The sequence below is a fragment of the Pygocentrus nattereri genome, chromosome 15 (assembly GCF_015220715.1).
Source record: "Pygocentrus nattereri isolate fPygNat1 chromosome 15, fPygNat1.pri, whole genome shotgun sequence".
Classification (NCBI taxonomy): Eukaryota; Metazoa; Chordata; class Actinopteri; order Characiformes; family Serrasalmidae; genus Pygocentrus; species Pygocentrus nattereri.
The window spans coordinates 10331756-10352709 of record NC_051225.1 but is presented as its reverse complement, the minus strand read 5'-3'; the positions used below and the strand labels follow the sequence as shown (position 1 = coordinate 10352709).

At 39.5% G+C, this 20954-nt stretch overlaps 1 protein-coding gene across 6 annotated transcripts in view; it reads right to left on the bottom strand.

The window, feature by feature from the left end:
• The window catches only part of myo9aa (myosin IXAa), a 146530-nt gene that overhangs the window by 38909 nt on the left and 86667 nt on the right, over nt 1-20954 (bottom strand). For all 6 annotated transcript variants that reach the window (XM_037545108.1, XM_037545109.1, XM_017709807.2 and 3 more), the window contains exons 9-12: nt 17958-18047; nt 11117-11233; nt 8822-8956; nt 1620-1741 (exon numbers count right to left, since the gene is read on the bottom strand). In XM_037545108.1, the coding sequence (XP_037401005.1) occupies nt 1620-1741; nt 8822-8956; nt 11117-11233; nt 17958-18047 (464 nt within the window). The remainder of the gene's footprint in view (nt 1-1619; nt 1742-8821; nt 8957-11116; nt 11234-17957; nt 18048-20954) is intronic.

Sequence of the window (20954 nt, the reverse complement as noted above, 5' to 3'; positions counted from 1 at the left end):
GTAGACTATCAACATCATGTTTTTAAAGATCGACAAAAATGATGCCATATTTCCATTACAAGGCAAAAGTAAATCAAATCAAATGCTCAATCAATCAATCAATCAATCAATCAATCAATCAATAAAAATAGCACACAAGAACTAGAAGTGATGGGGGAGAAAATAGCCAGAAAACAGCCAACAAGAAAAATCCTAACAATATTTTCTGAAACTCATTGGAAGTTACAGTTTAATAGGTTTACCTCTTACCTCAATTCTTACAATCTAAGACAAACGTGAGACTGTTGTAAGGTTAAGAAAATAATTAAAAACATTTTTTCAAGAATACCACATGTACTTACAATTACAATTAGATGAACAAAGGAAATTCTTAAGAAGTTTTTTCAAGAATAGTACAATCTCGACTTTTTACATTTTACATAGATTTTATGTATGTAGTTAAAAAAGAGGACACATTTAAGAAGACTTTCTTTCTTAAAACACTCTCCTGAAATCCAGCCCCTGGCTTGTAGCTCACATCAGGCTAAAGAGTTTCCACAAGGGATCACCAATTGCACTTAACTAGCTTTTGGTTCTTTGCGTCAATGACATTGTGGGTCAGTGTTTAACTGAAGAATCTCCTTTAATAAATCTAGCAAAGATGTTTCAAACAGGGCCTGACCAATACATCAGTTGGCTGGTAATAATGACCGATGGTGAGATTTTGTGTATTTATCAGTAACTCGGCTGATACAGAATTACTTGTAAGAAAAGAGATTGACTGATTGAACCAGCAAACCACTAAAATTTCTGGAATCCTCCCCGAATCCCCTCCACCCCGACCCCAATACAACACACACAAAACATTACTTAAAACTTTGTAGGTTTCTGCTGTTTGAGTATAGGACAACTGAGAATGAAAACTAAGAACCGACATATAATGCTGACATATAACATCTGATGTTCATTAGCTAAAAAGTGACAGTAATTAAAGCACGGTTTAACTTAAACTATTGGGGTCTGTTTCATTTTTGACCATTTATCAGTCAATACTATTTGTTATCAGAATTTCTAGCTCCTTAAAGTCACTGAGGCAGGTGGCACTGTGTGTTTCAACAATGACCAGTTGGGTGCGTACGACTGCATCATCTAGGTATCTGGACTGATGGAGGTCAAGGAGTGGGACAAAGAATAAGGGGTTAAAATTTCAGAGATACACTGAACTTGGGCAGTTTCTTTGGCCTTGAGTGGAATGAGAGCTGTTGCCAACACTTCAACAGAAAAGCAACAGCTACAGGAAAAGGAAGAATGTGCCATGAGAGAATTGAACTATGAAAGGCACTGATCCAGCCAGTCCAACTTCCAGCTATTTTAAGCAGAGGCAACTTTGCTTCACTTCCTTGATCAAAAAAACAAAAAAATAGTGAGCTTTTAAAAAAATAGCGCCCGTTTCTATTTTCGACAGTGTTGCAAAAATGTGAAATGATAAGACTAATGTTGTTGAATCAGACTGCTTTAGAAAGACCTGATGAGATGTATGAGATGTATATGAGGTATACATGGTACGCATTACCTTGGCCTGTGCGGTAACTGCACAGCAAAGAAGTTATGAGGATTTTACTTGAGTCTGGATAACTCACTTGCACTCTTCGTCCAGTAGGTGGAGCAGTGCTGTGGGTTTCTTGCTGATGAGGTTTATGCAGCCTGTGTTGTCGATGTAATCTATGTTATGCCAGGTGATGCCCTCTGCCCTGTACTCTTCCTGACAGGAAAGACAAAATAGAAACATTAATATGTCTTTTGAGTAAACAAAACTGCACATTTAATGGCTGAAACTTTCTTTAAAAGGTTCACAACAACAACACAGAATAAGGCTTATGGAGTTCTTGATAGACAAAAGCAACAACAGATACATGTGCATAGCATAACGTGTGACATTCGTTACACCACGCAGAAGAATCTAGATCACCATTTCACACTTATTTTTAGTTTTTTTTTTTTCCAACACTGTGGTCCTATTACACACCTCCACTCTAACCTAGGCATTTCTTTCATCTCTGGATTGCAGCCAGAACAACAGAACAGGCCAGTGAAGTGTTTTCATGTCCACGGCTGAAGAAACGTTCCCCTGCGCCTGACCATGGCCTTCGTTGTTTAATAATATGAAAGGCATTCTTAACATTTCGCTGGCTTCTTTGCAGTTTCCTTGGATTTCTGAGAAAGTAAATTAAACAATAAAGGATGTAGGCGTTCATAAAATCAATGGCATTTCTCCCTCGTTCATTTCCTAGTTAAAGGCAACAATCTAAAATCAGCTGAACAAACCAGTTACAGCTCTAGTGCTCATTCAACTTCCTGCTCAGAAAAAGACTGGAGGCACTGGCAGACACATCACAGTGCAGCCAACTGAGGTACACAATTTTCAGAACGAAGAAAAAAAAACACCAATGGTGGAACACCAATAATAAACTTACATAGAGTAAACAATAACATATCAGAGAGAAATACACATGCATGTAACAGCTTAGACCATTTTACACAAGCCAGAGACCACCTTTGATTTATTTAACCTCCAGTCAAAAAATCCAAGCACAAGTTGTTCAATTTCAGCAGATATATCCCAGATTAGATAAAACATAATCCACTTGCATAAGGAAGGGGAGGTTTAAAAAAAAAACAGGAGTTTCGAAAAAGTTAAAAAATGATTACTAGGTAGAGGAAACGGAACTTCTAATAACCATGTGATACCTGGCAGACCACCAAAGCTGATGAGATAAACAGTACTTATGGCAGTACTTCCATCTTTAACAGAAAAGGTCTGTTAAAGATCTGAAAATGCACTGTAAGTATAGACACATATATGAATCTGGAAGGCTCTGGAACTGTCATGAAGCTGTTATTGGCAGAAGGAAAGACAAAAATACAGAAGCTGCTGGAGTTCTGAACAATGGACTGACCACCCCAGGGTCTAGACCTCAGCATCATTAAATGTATCTGGGTTTCTTTGGATTGTGAGAAACAACCACCTCCTAAAACTAAACTTCGGAGGTGTGAAAAAATATTCCTGCAAATTCCTTTGAAAAAGTCTCCTGTACATGTTTACTATTTTTTTACCTGTTGCTGAAAAATTAACATCATGGTCAATTTGGCCAGAAAGTGACAGAACAGAGATGTTAAAATGTAAATCCTTTTAAACAAAGTGAAATCCTTCTATGTGTGTATTATTTGTATTTAGAGTAGAAAAGCAGGACAATGACAATCCAAAACCAAGTAGGGCTGCAGAACTTTGTTAATTGTTAATTGTTATTGCAATGCTGGCCTTGGCAACAGTGATATTACCAAGGCACACAATATGTAAATATGCTCTCTCTCACACACACAAAAATATAAAACAAGCTCTAGGAGGGTTTCTGTGGGTGTCTGAATGAGTCAAAGCCTTCCCATCAGCCAACAAACATACTTTTTTTTAATACAGTCAAAGGCACACCACAAACAACATGCAGGAATATAATCTCAATATAGTAATTTGTAATTTGTCCATAACATGCAGCCCTAAGGCCAACTATTCTCTACACATTTCCCTGCTATATTAGAGCCCTGAAGCTGCTAAGCAGAAGACAGGCCGGAGTGAACAAGTGTCTGCAAACAGCACGAAAAATGCACCAGCCTGAAATAATGCTCCAGCGCCAGAACAACACTAACATGGGCAGGACTTCAGCCTTCAGCAGCCCTCAGCCCTCTTTTGGCTGACAAGAGGAATGAGCCCAGAGAGGCTCGGAAGGAAAGCAAATAAAACCCCATTTACAACATCTCCATAAATGGCACTGTGAAAAAAGAGGGAAAAACTGCCATTAATGGTATAATGAGAGCGTGTGTGGCGTGTCTGCCTTTTCTGAGAGCCACTCCAGTGGGGCTGGATTTATGGGCAGCAGATGGCATGCATGCCAGGCGTAACTGAGGAACAGGCAGGATATCCTAGAGCCCAGCCTGCTGCCCACTTTTCAACCAATGCACAGCAGGACTATGTCTACTGCTACTGTAACTATTACGATGACTATTATTCATGCTAGGTGGTATGTTGCATATGCAGGTATACTGGAGCTGTGTGAAATAACACAGCTGTGTTATTTTTCAGTTTTATCAATATTGTTAACAAAAACATAACTGTTATGTATATAATTAGCTGGGTGTCTTGGATTGTTTAGAAAGAACATTTAAAAATACTTTTGGGGAAAGAAAAAAAAAACAAACTCCTGAGTGGCTCAACTACCTAAGCGTTGGTCCCATCATCAGGAGATGGCAAGTTCAATTCCTGGTGACGAATCCATAGCTAGGAGTCCTAGAGAGCACAACTGGATTGACTCTCTCTGGTTGGGTTGGGTAGGTTGCCCAACAGAACAAACAGACATCTAAACAAGCTACAACATCTACAGGTTCTACATCAAGTTGTTCTTTTAGTATTGAGTAGCAGCTCTCAGAAAGCATGCACTTCATTAACTTTATTGAAGTGGATTTAAGGGGAATTTCACTGATTTCTAAAAATGATCTGCACAGATCTGTTGCTGATGTGTAATAGTCATTCAGGGTGATTTGATGTGAAATGTTTGACTAGAGTAGAGAAACTTACTGAGTCAAACTTCCTTACAATGGTGGTGACAGGAACCAGAGTTCACAATGTCTACAATGTAAGTATAGCTATATTATTTACCTTCCAAAACCAATAGAGAATGTTCACTGTCTGTGTTTTAAATGTAATGTTAATAATCATACTGTGGTAAATATGAAAAATATATATATTATATATAAAAAATATTATGTCTTATAATGCCCTGTATGTTCCTGTGATATAGGTGTGATGATGATATGATGCCCTGTATGTTCCACCATGAATGGATTTTCAAGATTTAAGGCCAAAATCTTTTGTCTCAGCCATCAACCAGTGTATTCATAACCAAGTTCACAACCTGGATAGTTTCTGCAGAATTAACCATTTCATATCAAACCACTCTAAATGACATAGTTTACATCTTAACTATAATGCAGAAAATTTTTTAAAGTCTTTAAATATATTATGTGACATCTTTGGGAAAATATCATAATATTGAATTTTATCAGTACCACCCAGCACTAACTACTACTAACATCTTTACAATGTCCAAAATTATACAGGCTAAACATCCTGACTCGACATGCTAAAAGAATGACGGCGTGCTTAAACATACTGTGAGCGTACAGTCAACAGGAAAAAGCCCACAGAACCATTTCAGCTTGTCACACAGTATGTTAGGAAAAGCATTTCAGTTGCAAACTGATGACATTTGAATCCAATATTTTCCATCTATTGCAGCAACTAAAGCATAGATCTTGGCGCAGAGTGCAGCAGCATGCCACCGCTTTTATCTAGGAACAAATAGGCAATGCAGTTATAACATCATCAGGCATTTTCCCCTCTCTAGACATTCAAATAAACTTTTCCTAACTTCCCATGAAAAAGAGAGCTTTGTGTCTTTCAGCAGAATTCCTCCAGAATTCTACGGGGGCCAACATACAACCACTGACACTGGTCTAAGGCCTACGGCCAAACCTGCTGCATGTCAACGGTATCAGCTTTTCTGCAGAGAAAGCCCACTGACAGCCATTTAACCGTAATTGTTAGCAATGACACAAATATTATGTAATTTGACTATTTCACACTCATAGCTCTCAGTCGACACCATATTTGTCTTTGTAGGTAGATAAGATTATATTTTACATTTATATGTATTTATATTGATTTATATCTGATCAAAAGTTATCACTGTTTGTCTTGTTTTGCAGAAAGAAAGGATGTCCTATAGACTTCTGATGGTTTTGTAAGTAAATACTCAAGCCTGTCGATACAGAACTTCAAACTAGTGTAATAAGCCTGTGATAGCTAGACCTGCCGGAGTCTCCACTGCGCTCTGTTAACACTGTACACTATAATCAGTCTCTCTAAACAGGACTAACTCTCTTTGTGTTTTCCTTGCCGAGCTGAAAAATGCCCATCCTATGGAGCCGAATTCTGCTTCATCTGCCTTGATTGGGTGCCCTGCTCATCAGCTTTCAGGACCAGTTTGACCATCATGGAGTTTACTTACTATATAACCCTTACCTGCATGAACTGACCCTCCTGATGATGCTGTCGCTGCATGGAGTAAAACTACTGAATTCATATTGCTATTCTGTTATTGTTTGCTATCCGGTGTTGACCAGAGGAGGATGGCTTCCCCTTTTGACTCTTGGTTACTCTCAAGGTTTCTTCCTCTTGCTTTTAGGGAGTTTTTCCTTGTCACTGTTGCCACTGGCGATGCTCATGGGGGCTTTGCTACAACGCCTGTTATAAATAAACTCTGACTTGAAATGTCCTTCAGTAAGTAATTCCATGAATGCGGAGCCACTGTCTCACTGTTATTACATTTACAGATATGTATATAAAATTAAGGATAAATACATTTTAAACAAGTGCCCTTCACAACAACCTATATCCACATTTCAGACAAACAACTCACAGCACTTTTGCCTGTACTAGCCCACAACAACTTGACAAATAACATAAGATTCAATGGTCAATGACCCTTGACAAAAATGACCCTTGCACTAAATGGCATCCTAATTATGAAATCACTCAACTATATAATTATTAATTAAATATTAATTAAATATAATTATAACTATTATAATAACAGGAATGTTCTAAAAGTTCTAAAAGTTATTTATTAACATTTAGTCTACTGGGTCATACAAATGATAAAAACTGCATTTCTTCAATCACACTCAGACACATACAAGCATCAGCTGGTCTGTATCTTAAAACACCAGATGAGTATTATATTATTTGCCTTGATCCATTAGCTCTTCACACAAGCTACACTCAAAACAATGCTGAGTTGACAGTGACAGTTCTAGATTAACATGATGGATCATAAGAAGGTGATCTCCTGCATAAAGAGCTGCTATTTTGTAGACCGCCGAAAGCAAGTCCTACTGTCTGATGAAATAATGGAAGTAATCACTGAGGCGAGTCAAATCTGATCTGGCACTTAAACGAGCAGAACACACTTGAGTCGTCTGAACGACACACTCGACCGTCTCTGGAACAGCAGGGGAGACTCAACATCACTTCAGCCCATGCATTACTGACAACAACGTAAAAAGGACTGGAAGGACACTTCAAGAGGAACAAATGTATGATTGCTTAAACTGCTCCTTAAAGAGATGGTCTAAAATAGCCTAAGTGGGCAGACATGCATTGGACGGTAAAAGGCAGGAGTATCTGATTTTGTAACTGAAAAACATGAAAAACGACACTTTTGTAAGTGGGAATCAACACAATGCACCAAATGCACAGTAGCTGAATTCTTTTTCAGCATTTCTGCATAACGCAACTAGATGTCAATGAAGTCATGTGAAATGCTTCATGCACATACGGTCAGAATTTTTCCACAGTGGGGAACCAGCATTTAAAGCCTCTACATGTTCTCTTGCAGGAAACTATTGCAGACAATGGTTAAGAATACGCCGCCTGACACCAGAGACATTGTTTTACAATAGACAATAGTTTTAAGAAGGTTTTATACACCACTAATAATAGAGATAACAGGGATTTAGACATACACTCTCAAAAGACACACAAAAGTTGACTGGTTGTGTTGGAAATAAATGGGCTACATGTATGTTGTACACATCGTGATCCCTGGTTCCCATCACCGGTACTGTAAAGAAATTGTGATGTATTTTGTCATGACATTGATAAAATATCATACACTGCCAACACCTACATTAATGTACGTTAAAGTACAAAATGTTTCCCATGTTCCATAAAACTACAGCTTCTGAAATACAAGGTTTGGTGATGGCAGCAATCCAGGCTGCTTCCTCTTAAAATGTGTGTAAGTGCATGTCTAGTTCCTTTCTGGCCAGTCATGCTGGCCGTGTCAGTTCAACTAATGCACATTGTGAGTACAAAGCAATAAGACAATCTATTTAAGTATGAGTGTCCTCTCCTGGACTAAATAAAAGCTCAAACCTAAGAAAACCCTCTCTGACCTAGCATGTGCTTTAAAAGGTGAGTCACAAAAGGCACTGCTTTGACAGGTTGTGATTACCATGATTTGTGGGAAGTGCAGTTACCTCAAAAAAGCAGCCCCATTGAGTAAATGCATGTTACAGAGATGACCTGCAATAGAGTTTTTCTTTAAAAAGTCGTTTTGCACTAGTGGTTCATTTAGTCATCTCCGCAAACTCAGTTTATTTGCAATGACAATCCCAGCAATCAGCACAAACCACCTCACACCAGATTCCAGCCACCATGTAAAGCGTTTAGTGCACTGGAAATATGGTGAGGGGAAATTTTCAGTCATGTGGCGTGGCATTATAGTCAGTTACTGTCGTTTAAACTAAAAATTTGCCTCCTAAAAATTCACTTTGCTCAGCCTAATAGTAAATAAGTACAGATCAGAGGAGACTGGCATGTAGAGGAGAGCATACTGTATGCAAGTTTATCCCTTCTTTAATGATTTTACCAGTGTAAGACATATAATTTAAGTGGTCTGCCTTTTATTTCAGAAAGCCAGAGTGCACGGTCATAGAGGAGAAGATTTCCAAATGGAGAATTGCCCCAAACACTCAACACTGCCAAACCATTAAGTCAAGTAGAGTGTAGGCAGTTATTTTTGTTCTGTGTGCAGTCAAAACAACTTGAGCCATAATTGCTGGCAATAAATCCGTTATTAGCCTGTAATGTTGAGCGATCTGCGTGGGGAGGGGAGGTGATGGCTATCTCTTAGGTCCACATCTTAGCCTGAGCAAAAAAGAGGCCTACCTGCTCCAGCTTAAAGATGTGCTGGTTAAAGTAATGCTGAAGTCTCTCATTGGCAAAGTTGATGCAGAACTGCTCGAAGCTGTTGTTCTCATAGTCTTCAAAGCCAAAGATGTCGAGGACCCCAATGGACAACATCTGAGAAGAAGCAAAGACAGGGAGTCAGTAAAGGAACACTGCAGTGTTTAGTTTTTCTTCTTTACCTATATCTGGTGCATTTGTAATATATGACTCATTACCATAGACAGGAATTTCCCCCAGATTTTAGGACTGAGTTTTAGGACTTATGATGTTTAAAGGTTTGAACATAATTTTTTTAACCATTATTGAACCTCCAAGAGTCACAATCAGTTACAAATACTTTCTGATTTGCCACCGAACAGCTTATGTGCCCTTAAACAGAGACCAGAGTGTGCATCAGTGGTTAGTTATATGTGAATATTGTTGTCTTTCACCACATTGTAGCACATCATGACAGTCTGATGTAAATTATCCAAAATAATTCAATGCAGAGAGTCATTTTGCATGAGCTTACAGCACAGAGTACATATAAGATGCTTAAAATTTCAGCACTTTAGTTAAACCACCTTTCAGTAAAAGAATGACCGCATGCTTAAACATACTGTGAGTGCACAGTCAACAGGAGAAAGCCTACAGAACCATTTCAGCTCGTCACACTGTATGTTAGGAAAAGCATTTCAGATGCAAACTCATTCCTGACATTTGAATCCAATATTTTCCATCTATTGCAGCAACTACAGCATGGATATTGGTGCAGAGTGCCTGAAAAAAATTCTTAAGTAGTGTAAGAACTTCTGTTATAAGCTTGTGTTTGCACCATTAGCCATAGCTCTTCAGTTTAAAAAAAAACCAAAAAAACAGACACTTTCGCCACAAATCCTCATTACCTGCATGTGCTAATGAAGACAACTTGTCAAATTAAATATTACAGTGATGGGGCAAGTAATGAGAAGCTGGTTACGTCACTGTTTATTAGGAGAAAGGCATAGGGGATGCTCATATGTCGACTTCTGAAACTATCTCAATGTGCTTGCTTTCATTGCAGTCTATGCAGCAACATGTACAGTGCCTGAAAAGCATCTACTTAGCCTAGACTGTTCTTAGAACAACCGAAGCTGTACAACACCCGACACATTATTATATAACAGGGGTATTTAATTAAAATTCATAAAGGTCCAGTTAGAGATAATTTCCTCAAGGAAATTTCCTCAAAGGTCCAGAACATCATAATGTCTAACTTGCATCATGACTCTGTGCCATATACTGTTTATTGAAGTAGCCTAGTAGTTATATCAACATCTTATACAGTCAACAACTGAAGGTCAAATCAAATAAGGTACAATACAGTCATATTTCAACAATATTTGTCAGTTTTCTCTTTTTAGATCACGCCATGTGAAATAACTTCCCTCTCACTCACTTTCTTCTCCGACACCTCGTCCCTCCCCTGTGTGTGCATCACTCACTTGAGTCTCAGTGCTCATTGTAATGCATAGATCTGATTGGCTGAGTATGAACGTAAGTGATTGGTCTGTGAGTCTCCCGGTCCGCTAAAGCCGTACCATAAAGGCTAGAAATGGTACACCAAATAAAATAGGACCACCACGGAAACATCTGAGACACCCAAAAAAACTCAGAGTTACCAAAACTCTCAGTTTCCCTCACTTCAGGGCCTTTTTTAATAACATCAATCCATCTAACTAACCTCTGTTTATATTCAGTTGTTTCCTAAGAGACATAACTGATTATCAACCCTAACTGGGTAGTTTAGGATTCATTAAACCTGAGATAAGGATGCTGTAAGGTCATATATACTGCTTCCGTATTTTGAATTTCTGAAAAACCTTATCTTGAACTTGCTGAAACTTAACTTTTTCTGTAATACAGCCTCAGGCTAAAAACCACTGAAGTATTCCTTTAAGACGCAATGCGATGAAAAAGAATTAGGCCTTCTCTAGTAGAAAGAAACTGCAGAGAGAATTTTATGTAAGAGTAAAAAAACACAATGAGCTGCATGCTCTCCGGCTGAAAATATCCCATTACATAATGTCTGCATCCATAATTTACAGATTAAAGCAGCGCTCTCCAGCAGAGAGAATGACGGAAAAACGCTGCAAATCCCCATCAGATGTGCTCATATTCCACTTGATCTGAGCTCTCAGAGGAGTGGAGTGGAGATGTGACATGCAATCACCCATGTGCTTTACACTCTTCATAACCATTCCTTTGCTTTCTCTTAATCTTCCTCCCTTCTTCTTTGCGTGAAATGTCTCTTACCTTGGCTGACTCCTCCAGGTCTCTGTTGTTGAGCAGTGCATGATTGATTCTGAACACGATCCAGTCAAACAGAGCGCTGTACAGCGATTTAGCCATGGAGTCACGCACAGTCCCAGCCTGCAACACAACAGAAGACAGCCATCAGCACAAGCCTTGAAGGTCACCAGTGTCTATAAAGGGAGCACTGTATGCCTGCAGGTAAGATGCTGCCAGCTCTGGGATGCAGAATGTGTAATTCTCATGAGAAAGTCATGTTTAATCCACAATTGGCCCTGAAACGTTGTAACTCTTTTGAATGCTGTTATTCATGAGTCATATGTTGCTGCATGCTGTGGGAAAATAGTAGAACGTTAATCTCTTTCTGAAGAGTAATGGCAGCCATACGAGTGAGAGCAAATGGGAGCTACTATATAGTTGGGCATTTATTAATACCACATTATGTATTACTATAGTAGCACAAGGCCTAAAAACGAGAAAGAGAAAGATAATACATGAAGCCGTCTGCATAACAGTCATATTGTTTAATTTGGGGGACAATGCAGCACCAACATGCACATCGATTGAGATTAAATTTGCTTTATTCCTCATTTATTGTTTTGCTCTGCTATGTGAATATAATATTAACCTTAATGCTGAATTTTGATTATGACAAGCATCAGCACTGGAAAGCGAAGAAGCCTTTTACATGCATTTATTGACACTGCTGGTGTCTATAACTTCTTCATGAACGAATGTTCTGTTGTGAATCAGTAACCTTCAGTCTTGCAAGCTTGGGGCTGGGCAATATACTGAACATTTCTGACATATTTCAGATTTATTTTGAGATAAAATTAGGCAACATTATAAACATTACTATGACTGATGTGCTTCATAATGCCTATTTATGTGCATTTATGAACAATTTAGGCTTGCATTATTCATTTTCTATGCATGCAATTAAGTTGGAGTCGTGCACAGCTGGTGAGCAAAGTTAGTTTTTCATTCAAATGAAAACACAGCAAGATTTCTAATGATGCATTCATCTACTATGTTAACCAGACCTGTGTATCACTGCAAAATGAACATGTATAGAGAGAGAGACAAGGTGGGTAAAGCTTAGAGGCACAGCAAATTCTGCAAACCTACAGTTGACACTTTTTTGAAGTGGAAAGCTATATCCTAAACTAATAACTGAAATAATCTGAACTCGAATTAATTACTTTAACATTTCATATTATTTCATGCAGATATTTTAATTTTTTTAGCCAGACACTGGGGACTAAAGGCACAAAAGTACACAAATAGATATAAAAATGTTCAAGAATGGTTAAGATCATTATCACTCAGTGATGAACGAGATATGAGGCTCTCTATAGACAAAAAGCCTGGAATGCCTTGCTAATGCCTAAACTAAGAATTTTATAGAGTTGGTATTTAGGTCAACAGAGGTTCTGTCGTCTATCTCTGCATTTGAAACAGGTCAGTTTAACCGTTATAACTAAACAGTCTGGATGTCTCTGACTTTTTGAAGCATTCATCGTAAAAAGGGGGTATAGATGTGTAACATGACTATTAAAAATAAACCATATCTAACCAACTAAAATACAGTTTGCGACGAAAGTCAGTTTTGTGTCAATGAGTTATATTATGTGCCTCCAGCGGCCATTACAGGGCACCCAAGAGCAACCATGAGAGGGCATCGTGTGGTCTACACGTACACTACATGTGCTATTCAGACTTCTATGCGCACACAAGCTAAAAATAGGACAGCAATTATGAGTTGTAGTCATCGACCAAAAATTCTATATCAAACCGATAATTTTCAGAAAATAATATATCAGGCACTTATATACAGTATCGCATATACCTCTAACAGCCCTGCAGCACAAAAACTGGATTATTCATCTTTGTGTTCATTTTATAAAATATAGATTGTTACTTCTATTTCTAAATCTTATTAGTCTCATTTTAACTGTACTTTAATTCTTTATTTCAGAGGTTAAATTGTGCATCTTTTTAGCAATTGTTTGTTTATATCTCATCTCATATTTCAAGTAATGACGTTTTTAGTCCAGCCCTACTGACTGAAGAATCACTCTTTTAAACCGTTTCATTTAGATTCCATTTATTTATGAATACTGAGATATATTTCAGTAAAAAAAGGCTCATTGCTGAGTAGAAACTCAAGCCGTTCCTCGAACGATTGCCCAATAATTAAACTTTTGTCTTTTAGAATCACATCTTAGTTCCTGCTCCGGGAACAGTTTCCTAGTATGGAAATGCGCCAACATAGCTGCGTTTAACAGAAGAACGCAGGGTTACTGTGAATTGTAGGAGATGCGGATGAGGTGAGATCGTTGGCATTCTCCAGACATGTCTGTGCGGTTCCTCAGGCCATGAATAATGACATTAGGCGCTCTAATGCTCTTCAATGTCACACGGCCTCTCCCAATCCAATCTACTGTAGCACTGACATGGCTTACAGCAGCCAGGGATTTAACTTGTGTAAACTACTTACAAACAGCGTCTGCCGTGTGCATCTCCCCACAGCTGATGCAAAAGCTGTGCCTTTTTTTCGTCAAAGGCCATAAAGTACAAAGTGTTAGTTATCATTCCATACTGTAAAACAATCCCTTATCTACAAGACTTCCACTACAAAGATACATAGTTTCGCCACAGTATTAACAGCAATGGTCTGAAATGGAGAACTGATGACGGAAAGACAAATATTTTCTCAAGGGCCACCCAGTGCGCTCTCAGAGTGATTAGAAGAGTTGGTTTAGTGTCTGATGAGCAAAAAGAAGCCTCTCTGCTGGTTTTGATTAAGGAGTGTTTAATAGCCTCAGCGGCAGGCTCTCGGATGGAAAGTTGCGCGCATACACACACACACACACACACACACACACACACACACTTATATATATCTCTGATCCTGTGAGAGTGTGTGTGTGTCTTGTGGAGAGAGGCCAGTATATATGTCAGCTGGAATGTCTTTGGGAGCTGTAGCTCGTGTTTGTTTTCAAACCAGCACTAATGAAAACTGGGTTTGAATCTGCTCTAAACAAAAGCTCAGCTCAGAGGCTAAAGAGCCCACAGTCCAACAGTTATTCAAATCATTCTGCTGCAGGGCATTTCATGGTGTCGCATCATTCTCTTAGTACCTTAAACACTTTCTAGAACCTGGTTCATGTCATTGCATTGAAATTCAGCGAGGCCCAGTAAGAATTAGAATAACAACAATGCATTACGTACAGTGCTATGCAAAAGTCAGATACCATCATCCGTTTGTTTCATTTCCAAGCTGTAATACAATGATAGATATAAGACAATCCACTTGCATAAGTAAAAGTAAACTCAAAGGACAAACAAACCTTCAAAACTAGTATCGTGCAAAACTATTAAAATATACAAAACAAGTGTAACTCCTAACAACTGTGTAAGACCTGGTAGACCATCAAAAGTGTCACCATCAGATAAATGGCACTTAAAGTTTTCATCTTTGAAAGAGAGGAGAAAATCAAGCTCACTTGTGCTTCTGTCCAACCGTCCACTGTGAGAAGAGTGTGAAATGATTGTGTAGCTGTTAAGAAGGCCTTACTGTGAAAAGAAAATTTGCAAACTAAATAAAGAAGCTGTTTCTTGTCAGAGCTGAACACTTCCAGGCCCAGATCATTGAATGTGTTTGTGATTTATACGGATTGTGAGAAAAAGAATACGCAACTACTAAGACTGAACTTTCAATATGTGGGAAGATATCCTTGCAGATTTCTTTGAAAATATGAAAAATATGTCTCTGGAAAAGAAAGGAAGCTGCATTAGAGACACACTTAAGTGTGGACACACTAAATACTGAAAAAAGATTACATAATATTTAATTGTTGAGGCTTCTATGTAATTTTTTTTTTAAGTACTTGCTTTCTGATGCTGAAAAATTTACACTACTTCCTATCAGGTGTCAACCAGACGAGGATACGTTCCCCTTAGTCTTGGTTCCTCCCAAGGTTTCTTCCTCTTGCTCCTTTTTAGGTAGTTTTTCCTTGCCACTGTCACCACTGGTGACATTCCTAGGAGCTTGGAACCAGATTTTTCTGTAAAACTGCTTTCTGGGAACACCTCTTGTAAAAAGTGCTCTATAAATAAACCTTGACTTGCATTTGCACTTGATGGCTGTTCTGACTGGAAATTTAAAACATGATGGGTGGTCTCTGACTTTTGCACAGTACTGTTTATGTATTATATTAGTGACTAGTTATATTATGATAGTTTATCAGAACAACAATATTTTTTGACTCAGCAGCCTTTATTAGATGCACCGAGATATGGAAAACAAGTTATTGCCAGGTAGATTTGCCATTTTGTTAATAAGGCTTAGCGCATACATAACTCATTGGACAAGGAGGGATTGCTAGACTATTACAACCACTCCAGACTTTAATCTGTCAAAGTGTATTAATATCAAGAATTTCACAGAATTTCAAAAAAGTTACCATTAAAAAATAAAAATTACACACACACACACACAGCTGGAACACAAGTGAGTACACTTCACAGTGAACATGTCCAAATTGTGCCCAAAGTGTCAATATTTTGTGCGACCACTATTATTATCTAACACTACCTTAACCCTCTTGGGCATGGAATTCACCAGAACTGCACAGGATGCAACTGGAATCTTCTTCTACTCCTCCATGATGACATCATGGAGCTGGTGGATGTTAGACACCTTGTGCTCCTCCTCCTTCCACTCGAGGATGCCCCACAGGTGCTCAACTGGGTTTACGTCTGGAGACATACTTGGCCAGTCCATCACCTTTACCTTCAGCAAGGCAGTTGTCATCTTGTAGGTGTGTGTGAGGTTGTTATCGAGTTGGAAAACTGCCATGTAGCACAGTTCCCAAAGGGAGGAGATCATGCTCTGCTTCAGAATGTCACAGTACATGTTGGAATTCCCTCAATGAACCACAGCTCACCAATGCCAGCAGCACTCATGCAGCTCCAGACCATGATGCTACAACCACCATGCTTGACTGTAGGCAAGAGACAGTTGTCTTGGTACTCCTCACCATGGTGCCACCACACATGCTGGACACCATCTGAGCCAATTAAGTTTATCTTGGTTTCGTCAGACTACAGGACATGGTTCCAGTAATCCATGTTCTTGGACTGCCTGACTGCTTGTACCCAATACACCAAATTGAACAGCCCTGCTCCCCATTCACACCTGGAGCATTGTAACTAATGAGTCACATGACACTAGGGAGGGACAACACCACAATTGGGCACAATTTGGACATGTTCAGTGTGAGGTGTTCTTACTTGTGTTGCCAGCTATTTAGACATTAAGGGCTGTGTGTTGAGTTCTTTTCAGAGGACCGTAAATCTATACAGCTATACAAGCTGCACACTGACTAAGTTATATCCAAGTTTCATTTCTATAGTGTGGTCCATGAAAAGATATAATAAAATATTTGCAGAAACACACACACACACACACACACACACACACACACACACACACATATATATATATATATATATATATATATGGTTGTTGTCCTTTACATTGTATACATTGGTTTTTCTCCTGTAAAGTTACCATTTTAGAGGTACGTTTTCTTCCAACAACAGCGATAGATATTTTAGATTTCATATATATATTATATATATATATATAGTAAATATTCACCCAGCTCTACCTGCTAATGTATCTCTAATAGCCTACTGCAGGGCTTTTGTGCCAGTGACTATCTGTTTCTGAAATGTCCCCCTACTTCACTAAAGCCATACAGAGTAAGTGTACAAATGGAGGTTGGACAGAGTCAGCCTCCACGTCTTTTCCTGTTCTGTGACCTCTGTGTGATTTCTGTCTCTCTTTGATTGGAAAAGATGAGTAAATCCTGCCGCCCGGGGGGAACGCAGGCAATCCTGCGAGACTCCGGCAGACTTAATCAACCAATGTTATTCCAAAAATCTCCTTTGTACAAAAACAAAGAAAGACAAATAAGGGAAGGCAAACTGGGAGAATGAAAAAAAAGTAAACCGTGAAAGCAATCACACAAAACTCATCACGACTCTACTGCTCAAAGTATGCCGCTACAATATATAGCTGGAACAGAGTAACAGGCTTAAGTGGCAACATTTTGACTTCTGAGAGTCTAAGCATTGGCATGTATGCCCTTTTCCACAATTCCTAGCCTCTCTGTGTTGACATTTTCATTCACTGCTATTATACAGTGCATTTCTAGGGAATGTTGTTTTACATTAGCATTCCTTAATCTTTGTTTGTATTAAATGCATTTGAGATGTGTCACTGAAACACTGAAGGGGGGAATTGTTTCTCATAGTGCAGACCTATTCACCCTTATGTATCATAATTACGCATGACTTTTAAAGTTTGTACAATAATCGCATCCAGATTGGCTGCTTTGTCAAACAACAGCACATAATCGATAAACAGGCTGTCAGAATTGAGAGTAATTGTCGTTAGCTTGGGATAATAGTTCAAATAACTCTACAGCTGTTACTCCTTATAGTTCTCAGTCATTTCGCAGGAGCAGCGTCTCACAAGTCTGTGGCTGGTTGCAACAGGACAGCAAGGAGTTTCATCATCAAACTGAGGGAGAAGGGAGAATTCCTAAATAAGGAATAAGCGCTAGAGCTGGCAGAGTGGACTGTCCTCATTAGAAAGACTAACGCTGATGATAATACACAGTGAATCTGGGCTGCTTTTAAGAAAGAGGGAGTGCTAATTAGCCATTAAAAACTATCAAGTAAGGCATGGTCTTGGGCCTCTGAGAGCTGACAAAGCATTAAGGGGGCAAGAAAAAACAACAGATCGTGCTTGTTGGGTCCCCAGACTCACCTCAGCCAGTTTGTAGGGCACGATCAGCCTCTCTCCTACAGTAACTGTCTTCCTTGTTGTCAGGGCTTCAAACAGCATCTCTTCTTTCACCTACAAAGGAAAAGACAAAGGTTCTCAGTGTTTTAGGGCATCCTCTATTTCAGCAGGAGGACGCATTAACAACTTCAACATTATTGCTAAACCACCAATAAAAGGCAGTGATGCATTGTCATTTGCATATTTTCTAAAAATAGAGATCACTGGAGAGTTATACAGGGGCATATAGAGGACAGTTTAGAACAGGGGTATAAAACTCAACCAGTGAAAGGGCCATATTAAAGAATCTCATCAAATCTGTGAGCCAGAGGAAAAATAAATAAATAAATAATAATTAATAAAGCTTCATCCATCCATCCATCCATTTTCTAACCCGCTTCTCCATCAGGGTCGCGGGGGTGTGCTGGAGCCTATCCCAGCAGTCTTCGGGCGGAAGGCAGGATACACCCTGGACAGTTCGCCAGTCCATCGCAGGGCAGACAGACCGACACAGACAGTCACTCACACACTCACACCTAGGGGTAATTTAGCACGTCCAATTGGCCTGACTGCATGTCTTTGGACTGTGGGAGGAAACCGGAGAACCCGGAGGAAACCCACGCAGACACGGGGAGAACATGCAAACTCCACACAGAGAAGACCCTGGTCACCCGGCAGGGGAATCGAACCCAGGCCCTCCTCGATGTGAGGCGACAGCGCTACCCACCACACCACCGTGCCGCCCTTAATAAAACTTAAAATAAAAAAAAAAAAGTCAAATGTCACCAGTTGCTCGGTCTTTTAAATCTACCTATTTACTTTAAATAGACTAGATACCTGGCATCTTTTCTTTCCTGCAGATTCATTAACATGGGCCTTGTGTTTGACACATGGGGTTTAGAAGAAGGCTAGTCCCTTGATGGACCTCGACAGCACACAATGCTAACATTCAAAACCAGTAACATGCTCAGGAAAATGCAGGAAAGATACACAACTACATCAACATCTTTAAAGTTCAAAGCACTTGTCCCCATCGGTTTCATCACGACCTTGCCTATTGACTTGCACTCACTATCATTTGAGAGGCTACTCATATCTAGAATATGTGTATCTATATGTTACATGTGTAACAAATTAGAATTGTCGCTTTATTTATCACCATCACTGTTTTAGTTGGCTGTTAGAGCCATTTTATTTGACTACTTCACAGTTTTTTTTTTATCATAGAAAGCAGCAGCGAGGGTGACACGCAGGCTGAGTCGAGCTTAGTCACTGGCGAGCTACAGAGCAGAAGACTGAGCTGCTGGAGTTACAGGCCGTGTTGAAGTGAGGAGGACGACCCTTGAAGCAGCTCAGCAGGTTCACCACTCATCTCGGCATAGACCTCTCTGCTCTTTTGGCTTCAATTGGCATGTGGTGTGCCAAGGTAATGAGGACGCCTGGCACGAATGTATCAAATATAGAAGTAAACCAGCTTTAATTTATTTAATTCTAACAAAATGATTTTAATGCATGTTGGTACTTTTGAAACCTTTTGTTCGAGTACATTTTAACAATACTGTAATAGTAACAGAAACCCATCATAATTTTGGCCTCTGATATCATGACAGGAAAATTTCACACCGTCCCATCCCTCACTAGATTCCATCCAGTCTGGATGGTGACAATAAAACATATCTACAAACACTGTTCACTCATTTCAGTTCTGACTGCAGGCATTTATCACCTCCCTTTGTAAATGGATGCTGAACTGAGAGATATCAAACAGTTCAGAGAAGCAGCAAGACCTCTAGCAATACCGTACTGAACACTGGTGTAGCCCAGGGCTCTGTGTTCAGCCGACTGCTGTTTACACTGATAACCCACTCCTGTGCTGCTAAGTACAGTTCAAATTACATCATCAAGTCTACCAGTGGCAATGATGCTAGGCCTCAAAGAAATAATAATGAGTCAACAGAGTGGAGGTGGAGTGGATGGTAGGTGTAAAAAAACACCTCTTAATTTGGATAAAACAAAACAGATTATCACTGACTTCAGAAAGGCCCACGCTGATCACTCCCCACTGCAGACTAACGACTTCTCCATGGAGGCAGTTTATTTACTACATTGCGTTTATTGTATTGTGCTGCACTGATCTGTCCAACTGCACTACAGCTATAGTCCTGTGTACAACAGCCTTGGTTCACCCCTTATTTACTGTGACATCCAGTGCATGTAGCCTTGTTTGACTGGTCTGCTATGTGATAAATCACATTAAAATCTTGAAAGATTGCAATTCATTCTACTATACACTTCAACATGTACGGGATCATGAAGTTCTTCTTAACATCTCGAACACTTAAAATCAGCTTAGTGCTTAGAAACACACATGGTAACGCACCAGTTGATGTGAAGCGCATTAACAGCCGTGAGAGATTTATTTCTCATTACTGACTTTGGGGTCTACAACGCTGAGTTAGGCTGTAAACATCCGGCAGCACACAGAGCCAAAGGACAGCACAAGGGCAAAAACACACGCAGCAAGACAGTGGACTCATCATAACTTCCCGACTTCCTATCTATCTGGAACCATCTAGAACAAGCTAAAATTTCCACTCAAGTGTACTGATATAGGGAGATAAACAATACTGCAGTAATGTATGTAATGTGGTTCCAAAATCACACGTTTGCAATGGAACAATTTTAACATACAGTGCAAAGGGCAATGTTTACAGCTGAGTGCCTGAAATACGGGCCAAAACTTGTTAATTATTACGTCAAAGCTCCCAAATGCATCCTACTGTTGAACTGTGAAAATAGCATGGCCTCTGTAGAGCCCCAGGGAATACGCTTCTGATGGGAGTGATTATGCAGACGTAATGGTCAGACTCCACCTGCCTAGCTCAGCGGTGGTGACCATGAGCAGATGTGCCAGGGCTTATCAAAAGGCCTGCACCATCCTAATCTGGGTACATTACAACCCCATGCAGCACATGCACATGT